The 10,807-nt window shown below is 34.6% G+C and overlaps 1 protein-coding gene across 1 annotated transcript; it reads right to left on the reverse strand.

Moving 5' to 3' along the window:
• Nucleotides 1–37: 37 nt before the first annotated feature.
• LOC108903989 (immunoglobulin superfamily containing leucine-rich repeat protein 2-like) lies at nucleotides 38–10,328 on the reverse strand. The gene is made up of 4 exons (XM_023455216.1): nucleotides 10,254–10,328; nucleotides 8,732–9,068; nucleotides 8,177–8,437; nucleotides 38–264 (listed from the first exon to the last, which is right to left on the reverse strand). Exons 1-4 carry the CDS (start codon nucleotides 10,326–10,328, stop codon nucleotides 38–40), a joined length of 900 nt encoding a protein of 299 aa, XP_023310984.1.
• Between the last annotated feature and the right edge of the window lie 479 nt (nucleotides 10,329–10,807).

A 10,807-nucleotide genomic window follows, 5' to 3' on the forward strand; every position in this document is an offset into this window, starting at 1 on the left:
GACTGAGCGCTAGCGGACGAAGAAGACTTGGATGGATTCACACCACGAGGCCGTATACTCCCACTCTCGCTGGCTCGCGATGCACTTTAATGCATTTTGCAGTAAACCACCGGGTTTTGTGTAAGTTGGTAGCCGGTGCCCTAGGGGCTTCTATCCCCACCACGTGCGCGCACGGTTGCCTAAGCCCGGGGAAGTCTCCGATGGACTTTAAATATGTGATGAGGTCTACCCGAGGTTCATATCCCTTGCCGCCTTGATTTTGCCCTAATAAAGGAATTGCCATGTTCAACACGTATTTTTCTGCAGCTGTCTCTTATTAACTGGATTATTTTTTTCCCTTATTTCTTGGATACTTTGCGACCTATGAAATAGTTTAAAAAATCAATGAAGTAAACCTTAACACCGATTATTTCGGATAGAACAGATTGACGTAAAACTTGGACTGTAAGTACAAAATAACTCGACAAAAGTTATATAGTGCCGATGAGAGCTTTAGCCCAGGGGGTGGAAGTCACCCCTTCTAGGGGGTGAAAAATAAAATATTGAAAATAACCCCAGAAATCGTTAAAGCAATCAATTTTAAGCAAAAAGTATCCTATCATCATTTTTCGATAAGTCACAGTGTAGAAATTTTATTAGCAGATACCTAATGTTAATTCTGAAAATATTTAGTTCCTGTTCGTTTAGTTGATTACATATTTTATGTTTGTTTTGTTAATTAAAAGACTGTGATTATAAGTAATAATAATTAATGGGAAAAACGTTTCTGTATCTTTAAATTAAAGTTTGTTTTTTTTTCAATATTTCTTCGGTTAGAAAGTTAGATTCCTTATCTACTATTTGTTTAATTAAATGACTGTGTGAATGATTATTATTAATTATTGGAAGGAAGCTAAGATTCAAAAACATTTAAATAAAAANAATGTTTTCAAATTTTCCACAGTAGTTATTTTGTTATTTCTAAATTTTCACTGGAATATGCAAATTCTTCACACTAGTGTACTTTAGAAATGTTTTGTAATAGTGCAATTTAGAAGTGTTTTACACTAATGCACTAAATCACTAAAAAATTCTTCATATCAACGTTATTTTAATGTTTTTCAAACGTGTCAAATTCTTTGCCGTAGTTTTGAAACTCAAATCATTTGCACTAGTGTTATTTTGATGTTTTGTATGCATTTAGCTATCACTAATGAAAATGTCAATTCTTCACGATTGTGCAATTCTAAAATATTTCACAGTAGTGTTCTAAATGTTTCGCACTAGTGTACTACCCTTACATATTCTTTATACTAGTGTTATTTCGATATTTAGCGCTATTGTTCCATGTTGTGCGCTAGTGTACCATTTTGATATCAAAATTTTTCGCAATAGTATACTACCCTTTGCCTTACAAGTTTTTCATATTCGATATTTTGCACTAGTGTTCCATTTTGTGCATTAGTGTACCATTCTGATATTATGCACTAATGTTCAACAATTTTCGCACTAGTGTACTATCCTTTGCCTTACAAGTTCATCATATTAGTGTTTTCTCGATATTTTGCACTAGTGTTCTATTTTGTGCACTGGTTTACCATTTTCATATTATACACTAGTGTTCAAAATTTTTACACTAGTGTACTACACTGAAATAACGCACTCGCTGTCCTTTGTCAGTTTCATTACGTGCGGCATGTTTATAACGATTTTCAGTCTTGCTTCTTGACTTCTATTAATAACACTTATTCTCAGTCTCTGAGAGCATTGCCTCAAGCGTTCCCCAGGATTAGTACCGTCTCTAATCCTCCCGTAATTGGTATCACGTGTGCAGCGATAAATAAAAAACTACGCCCATGTTCTCTCTTCCAGAATTAACCCTTGATATAAAACAACGCGTGTATGTAAGACTACGCTAGCCCAGTATAGAAAAAGTAACGGGGTGCGCTTCCTCCTCAGACTTTTCGGCTGTCAACTGCCCCACTTAAGCCTCACTTAAAATTCCTATAATGGTCTAATTTATTTCTCCCTTGGTTCCTACTATGGTCGTGTTAGCGGTCTGCTACGGTAGTCTTTGCTCGGTAAATATTTGGTCGGTGTTGTAACCTCGTGTATACTCCATTCATGAGAACGGCTTCGATTTTACCTGGAATTGGTGTCAATACTAGAAATAGTTCTCAAAATATGGTGGTGCTTATTTTTTTTTATAGATACCTACTTGTATTTTTCTCAGTTTCAAGATTTCCTCATTTCTTATTTTTTTAAATAGCATAAGTAAGAAATGACTAATGCTTAATTTTAAATTTGATGTCTCGAAGATAATTTTCTTTTCATAGTAATCAAAACGTTTAAATATAGGGTGTCCCATAAAAAACATATGAATTTTTTCTTTCAAATGCAATTTTAACTACTATGTAACCATTTGAAGTGCGAAAAAGTCAGTGGAGTAGAAATTTTCCCCTTGGTAAATGTTATATTTCTATGCCAATAATGTTTTTGAATATCTAATGATATACAGGGTGATTCGCAAATGGTGACCAAAAATGAAACCTCGTATTTTTTGGTGAATTTTAAGGGGCTTTCGTATAAAGTTTTTATCTAGGACGCTTCGTTAAAAAGATACAGGGTGTTAAAATTCAACAAATATTTTTAATTTTTTTAAATAATTTAAAAACTAGTAAGTNTGTGCTAACAATATATTATACAAGTTTAAGCGTTTTAGAATGCATATTTTTGAAAATATTACGTTTTGATTGAAAACAAAAACTTTTAATTCCAAAAAAACATATTTTTGAAAATAACTTTAAAAATAGAAAACATACGAAAAATATTAAAGAGTACTTTTAAAACATACCACAAAAATATGAGAGCTAATATCAAAATATAGGTATCTATATAGTTTTTAAATGTTTACTTTTACGTTTTCTTTTTTATATTTTACTATAATATTTAGTGTTAATATTATTGCGACTTAATTTATTATGTGAATTATATTTACACTAGTTCATTGAATTCAGATCTGTTTTAAGTACTTTTAATTTTCTTTAATTACTATTTTCAGTGAACCATGGCAAACGCAAGTAAAATATGATGCTTTACAGGAATAGTAAAATGTAAATACATATGCCATTTTCTTTGCAGTGAAAAAATTACTTATTCGCGAGGCTACTAACGTCTGTGGTCTATGGTCGAAAATTCAGAATTAAAAACTGTCGAAAATACGACACATGTTTTGTCGCAGTATTTTACCTTCGTTATTTATCTCCGTATAACGTTACACATTGTTTATTCTCAATTTCTCAACATCCTTGGTATTGTAAGCATAGTAATCTTAAACTGTAGTTTTGTTTGAAAACGTGCAACAAAGCCATATATTTTGTCTTTTGGAAATAGCTCTCTAGGGCGTTAGTCTAACGNTTTTTTGAAATAGCATAAGTAAGAAATGACTAATGCTTAAATTTAAATTTGATGTCTCGAAGATAATTTTCTTTTCATAGTAATCAAAACGTTTAAATATAGGGTGTCCCATAAAAAACATATGAATTTTTTCTTTCAAATGCAATTTTAACTTCTATGTAACCATTTGAAGTCCGAAAAAGTCAGTGAAGTAGAAATTTTCCCCTTGGTAAATGTTATATTTCTATGCCAATAATGTTTTTGAATATCTAATGATATACAGGGTGATTCGCAAATGGTGACCAAAAATGAAACCTCGTATTTTTTGGTGAATTTTAAGGGGCTTTCGTATAAAGTTTTTATCTAGGACGCTTCGTTAAAAAGATACAGGGTGTTAAAATTCAACAAATATTTTTAATTTTTTTAAATAATTTAAAAACTAGTAAATTGCTTTTCCGGAACAACCATGATATGTCTATGGTCGAAAATTCAGAATTAAAAACTGTCGAAAATACGACACATGTTTTGTCGCAGTATTTTACCTTCGTTATTTATCTCCGTATAACGTTACACATTGTTTATTCTCAATTTCTCAACATCCTTGGTATTGTAAGCATAGTAATCTTAAACTGTAGTTTTGTTTGAAAACGTGCAACAAAGCCATATATTTTGTCTTTTGGAAATAGCTCTCTAGGGCGTTAGTCTAACGTAACAATCTATTTTTAAAGCAGGTCTTGAAATAAAAATTTCTGACAGATTAGCTTCTAATTGTCGTTGGAAGCATACAAAGAATATCTTAACAAGCATAAAGTATAACAGTTGAGGAAAAATTTCCTCACTGTAAATACTTTCACACCAGCGCTATTAATATGTTTCGTACTAATGTGTTAAATTTTCCACAGTAGTTATTTTGTTATTTCCAAGTTTTCACTGGAATAGTAAATTCTTCAAACTAGTGTAATTTAGAAATGTTTTGTAATAGTGTAATTTAGAAATGTTTGCAAATTTTCCACAGTAGTTATTTTATTATTTCTAAATTTTCACTGGAAAATGCAAATTCTTCACACTAGTATAATTTAGAAATGTTTTGTAATAGTGCAATTTAGAAATGTTTTCAAATTTTCCACAGTATGTTAATTATTTTGTTATTTCTAAATTTTCACTGGAATATGCAAATTTTTCATACTAGTGTAATTTAGAAATGTTTTTTAATAGTGCAATTTAGAAATGTTTTCAAATTTTCCACAATTTTGCTATTTCTAAATTTCCGCTGGAATATGCAAATTTTTCACACTAGTGTAATTGGAAATGTTTTGTAATAGTGCAATTTAGAAATGTTTTCAAATTTTCCACAATATATATTTTGTTATTTCTAAATTTTCACTGGAATATTCAGTCTTCATACTAGTGTAATTTAGAAATGTTTTGTAATAGTGCAATTTAGAAATGTTGTCAAATTTTCCACAGTAGTTATTTTGTTATATCTATATTTTCACTGGAAAATGCAAATTCTTCACACTAGTGTAATTTAGAAATGTTTTCAAATTTTCCACAGTAGTTATTTTGTTATTTCTAAATTTTCACTGGAATATGCAAATTCTTCACACTAGTGTACTTTAGAAATGTTTTGTAATAGTGCAATTTAGAAGTGTTTTACACTAATGCACTAAATCACTAAAAAATTCTTCATATCAACGTTATTTTAATGTTTTTCAAACGTGTCAAATTCTTTGCCGTAGTTTTGAAACTCAAATCATTTGCACTAGTGTTATTTTGATGTTTTGTATGCATTTAGCTATCACTAATGAAAATGTCAATTCTTCACGATTGTGCAATTCTAAAATATTTCACAGTAGTGTTCTAAATGTTTCGCACTAGTGTACTACCCTTACATATTCTTTATACTAGTGTTATTTCGATATTTAGCGCTATTGTTCCATGTTGTGCACTAGTGTACCATTTTGATATCAAAATTTTTCGCAATAGTATACTACCCTTTGCCTTACAAGTTTTTCATATTCGATATTTTGCACTAGTGTTCCATTTTGTGCATTAGTGTACCATTCTGATATTATGCACTAATGTTCAACAATTTTCGCACTAGTGTACTATCCTTTGCCTTACAAGTTCATCATATTAGTGTTTTCTCGATATTTTGCACTAGTGTTCTATTTTGTGCACTGGTTTACCATTTTCATATTATACACTAGTGTTCAAAATTTTTACACTAGTGTACTACACTGAAATAACGCACTCGCTGTCCTTTGTCAGTTTCATTACGTGCGGCATGTTTATAACGATTTTCAGTCTTGCTTCTTGACTTCTATTAATAACACTTATTCTCAGTCTCTGAGAGCATTGCCTCAAGCGTTCCCCAGGATTAGTACCGTCTCTAATCCTCCCGTAATTGGTATCACGTGTGCAGCGATAAATAAAAAAACTACGCCCATGTTCTCTCTTCCAGAATTAACCCTTGATATAAAACAGCGCGTGTGTAAGACTACACGCTGGCCCAATACAGAAAAAGTAACGGGGGGCGCGACTTTTCGGCTGTGAACTGCCCCACTTAAGCCTCACTTAAAATTCCTATAATGGTCTAATTTATTTCTCCCTTGGTTCCTACTATGGTCGTGTTAGCGGTCTGCTACGGTAGTCTTTGCTCGGTAAATATTTGGTCGGTGTTGTAACNAATGAAATTATCTTTCAAATGACGTATCACAAGCTGTACTGTGTGTTCCATATGAAATTCGCAAGTCTCTAATTCCCTAACACTTATTTCCGTGCTTGTCCGTTCCACAATATTTTCCGTTCTTGCATGGCGAAGTCTTCTTACAGAATTTAGTGGCGTCTGGATAAACGCTTAAATACTTCTCTGGAGTGGCATATTCTACAAGAGTAACGCAAAGCGTATTCTCTTGAAGCTATAACGGCATTTTCCAAACATGGAAAATAAACTGCCAACATATCATACGCTTCCACTTTCGTAAAAGGCAATTTCCTTGTTCAGAAGTACTGTACCAACACAAATAATACTAATTTTGCACGTAGCAAGAGTTGTCACATTTCATTTGACATAATTTTTCAGTTGTCTATTTCCATAGGGCATAGCCTGCGTCGTTATGGAAACAATAATCTTTATAAATACTCAGATATTTGGAATTAAAAAAAAATGAAACGTTGCAGTTATCAATAAAATTTCAAAATATAGCACGCAGGGGATAATCTAAGGAATTTTAAGAACCACCCAAAATCAATCACCCTATGCTAGCGCCCGAAAAATTCGATTTGTGCAAATAACTTGTTCCCAATATAAACCCAATACCCCTCCCCCAAAAAAAAAAAAAAGATGCAGTACTTTTTAAATTTAAATAAATTGTTGTAAGATTGTATGATAATTCTTTGTTATATCCTTTTGAGTTTATTAATTTTAAATGTTCCATGTACTGTACTCAAAGTACATAGTCATTGTTTTATTTCAATAAAGAGTGACCGCAAAATCCGCCCGTTTTTGCGTAGTGTGTAGCAAGAATGGGGAAGGTTATACAGAGGTCTACGTGGGCTTAAATTGATCGTCATGAAAAATCTAGGTGGTGAGCATAATTCGATTTTTCCAATATTTGCCCGACTTACCCCTACTCAAGGGGTGGAAACCACCCCTAAAACAAGAAAAATGAGAAGATAGTCGATAAATTCATGATAAAATTGGGGGAATTTCACATGGCAAGGGTAAAATCAGGAATGTCCTTCTAAAAATGCTCATGAGAAACCCACCCCTCGCGTGGGGGTAAAACAAAAGATCGAATTATGGGGCTCGTCTTTCGTATCATTTGTCGGGTAGTGGGGGAAACAAAGTACTTCATGAAGTGGATATCATTCCCCGTCTGCTATCGGCAATAGGGGTGGTTTTACCCCCACGCGGGGAGTGTTTTTCACCTTGAGCTTAGGAGGGCTTTCTTGATGTTACCCTTGCCATGTGGAATTCCGCCAATTTTTACCCAGATTTTGGTGACCATTTTATCTGTTTTCTTGTTTTAGGGGTGGTTTCCACCCCTTCAGTAGGGGTAACTGATCAGAATCCGACAGAAGAACGAATTATGGGGGCATGTATTTCATATCATTTGGATTTATAAGGAAGAGTGGCACAAAAAAGGCAATTCATGAAGGGAACATCATTTGCCGCCGGTTTTCGGCAATAGGGGTGGTTTTACCCCCACGCGGGGGATGTTTTTCACCTTGAGCATATTTGGAAGAACATCCCTGATCTCTTCCTTGCCATTCAAATTCCCGCCAATTTTTACCAAGAATTGATCGACCATTTTCTCACGTTTCTTGTTTTAGGGGTGGTTTCCACCCCTTAAGTAGGGGTAAGTCGGACAAATATTGGAAAAATCGAATTATGCTCACCTAGNATATAACGAGCGTTCAAATAAAAACGTGGTCGAAGTTGGCTCTGACACATTGGACGTAGGGAGTAGCTTATAGCGACCAACCTAACCTCATTTCTCAACGAGCTGTATAGCAGCTGTCAGTTTCATTAACGTTAATGACTATATAATGTTACTTATGTTGCTAAGTTAGCAGTGCCAACAACCGCCAATAGAAGCGGCTAACTGCTTGTGTACACACTAGATTCGTAAGCTGGAATGTACATTTGTCTTTAAAGTTATTAGAAAAATATTTAATAATTAGAAATTTACTACTCTATTTTAAATATATTAAGTTAATTCAAATTCTAAATTTTTTTTATAAAAAATCCTATCAAATGAAGTCAAACACTGTTCTTCGATGTTTTTTTTTGTACTAAACACGCTATGAAAACTATTCCATCGTAAGCTTACCCTTAAGTTCGGGAGCGTCGCCAGCGCCATCTGTGTGTTCGGATCCAGAGTCACAAAGTCGTTTCCTGCCAGATTCAGTTCCTCTAGGTACGGCATGCTCTCGAAGAACTTCCGCGGCAAACTGTGGATCTGGTTGTACGCCAAGTTAAGATGTTTCACTGCTATAGGGCAGTAGACGCTCTTGTTGTAAGGTCCCTTGAAGTCTTCCCCATCAATTTCCTCAGCTACAAGTCAAAGAAGAAAAGTTAGTAACCATTGATAACTATAAAATGTAAAGCGGGTTAATTTTAATCGTTCGTATTCAGTGGGTAGGTCGGACTATGTCGTATCAGTAGTTACATTGGAATGTAAGTAGGTTTGAACTTCCAAACCATAGATCTACTGTAGTCTAGATGAAAATAAATTAAGCAACCAACAATGGAAGAACGTCAATTAAGTGGGTTTGAGAGATTGAGATCAGGTCGACGCATGTCCAGTCCAATCGAATCTAGCTCGGATAAAAACTCACAGTGACTTACTCGTCAGCAAATTGTAGCTCAGATCTATGAACTCCACATTTTTAACCTCTTTAAAGGCGCCGGGATCTAGATACTTTATGTTGCAATGGTCGAAAACCAGCCGGACAGTTTGATTGGTAGGCGGCAGAATCTCCAGGGTGGTTATGTTGTTGTAGCTGAAAGTAGCCACCAGAGTCTTGTTGTGCGCGGGCCAGTTGGCTAGGATGTATTTGAAACCTTGGTCGGTGCAGTCGAGGAGAAACTCGTCTTCGTCGCGACATTTACATCTTTCGCAGATGTCCTTGGAGTTCTCGTAGATTTCGTCGGCTAGGATCGAGCATATCAGAAAGGTGTAGATCTACAAGGAAAAGCAATCGTCATTCCGTAGTAAGTCAAAAAGTGTTTTATATATACCATTTTTTAAGTTCAAGCTAGACTAATTTGTAAGTACCTCTACATTTTTAATTGAACATGTGACAAAACGATCTAGATACGAGTTATTGAGTGTCAAATATCCAGCACAACCACAAACCGTGGTGTGAAAATAGTATGGTGTGGTCGTCAGCCGGCTCAATTTCGTCCTTTCTCGGTATGACGTCACCTGAGACCAATGGAAACGCCGACAGCAAATGAAAAGTAAATGAAGAATTCGTTTATTGACCATTTCGATCTTAAAACAATGGTGGATTTACCTAGTATTTGACATATGATGTGTCTACGTGTATGTGGTGACGTCACTTGAGAACAAGACGAGATCAAGGCATATATTGGAATGAAAATGCAACTTTTTATCGTTTTTCTAATAATCCAAAGCTGAGATTCTATTTTGTCCTCGGTGCATTGTAGCCCTCGGGCTTCAAATTGCACCTCTGCCAAAATAACGCATTTCTCTCCCTTATAGTATAATGTACTATTATTCCCATATCATAAATAGAAATGTTATTAATAGTTCTTTAAAATGAGCCGTCGTTTCTTGAAATCGATTAAGGCATTTAGAAGTTATGACAATTTAAAAATTTCGAGATGGCGTACTTGATACTGGCGTTGCTATGGTAATAACAAACAATGGATCACCGTTAATGGATCACCCTGTATAATATAACAGTTTCGATCATTTTTTTTTCGAAATATGTAATATTTTATCATAACTTTTTAGGTGACGTCGGTTCTATTTTTAATGGCGTATAAATCTTCAAGCCTTTTGGATAAGTTGTGAACCACTCTGTATAGAGGCTTAGGGAGCATATTCCCGATATTTTTCTTAATTCCAGATATTATGGCTTACGTATAATCGCCTTCCAAACGAGAAAATTAATTCTAACGCGTTCTCGTTACCGCATTTCATTACCATCTTGTATTACACACTATAACTTCCCATTACGCCCCACAGAACCAGAAACGCACACCGCCGAAAAGCAAATTAAGAACACCACTCCATTATCATACCCTTATTACGGCTTAATGCAACATAATTTCCACTTTAATTCGCCCTCCGCCCCGTGGACCATAAGGAAGATATTTAAATTTCCCTCCACGTTATTACCCGCAACAAATTTTCATTTACTTTGCTGCCGGGCCGTTCCGCGACCCTAATTTTCGTGTTGCGCGTTCCACACATTGTGCGTTTATTAACCCTTTTTTGTCGTGTAATTACTGTAGAGAGCCGTTGTCAGGCCTGGAACTTGGAAGTAGTAAGGTCGTGCCGGTTAAATTGATGTATGTGCATAAAAAGTGCCCCATTTACCGGCCCACGCATGTTTACAAACACGTTTTAGCGTCGGTTTCTATCGCGATATTGAAAAAGCGGGGATTAAATGCAGGGCGGGTCGTATGTGTAAGATCCAAACCATACCACGCTACAGCGAGCGCAGAAAATTATGAAAATGTTCTTAAACTATTTTTTTTTGCAAAATCTTATCAGATATATCAAATATAACAGTGACTGAAATAGGTCTGAAATAATAAGCTACAATCTGGATGTTTGTGTGTAAAGGTTAGGTAAAGTACAATATGGATATTATTAATGTTTCGTACTCCTCAATAACTTTATATGAAAATATTCTGAGAGATTTAAATAACTTTCACAAATGAATCTAA

Source organism: Anoplophora glabripennis, unplaced genomic scaffold (genome assembly GCF_000390285.2).
Source record: "Anoplophora glabripennis isolate ALB-LARVAE unplaced genomic scaffold, Agla_2.0 scaffold237, whole genome shotgun sequence".
In the NCBI taxonomy this organism is placed as follows: Eukaryota; Metazoa; Arthropoda; class Insecta; order Coleoptera; family Cerambycidae; genus Anoplophora; species Anoplophora glabripennis.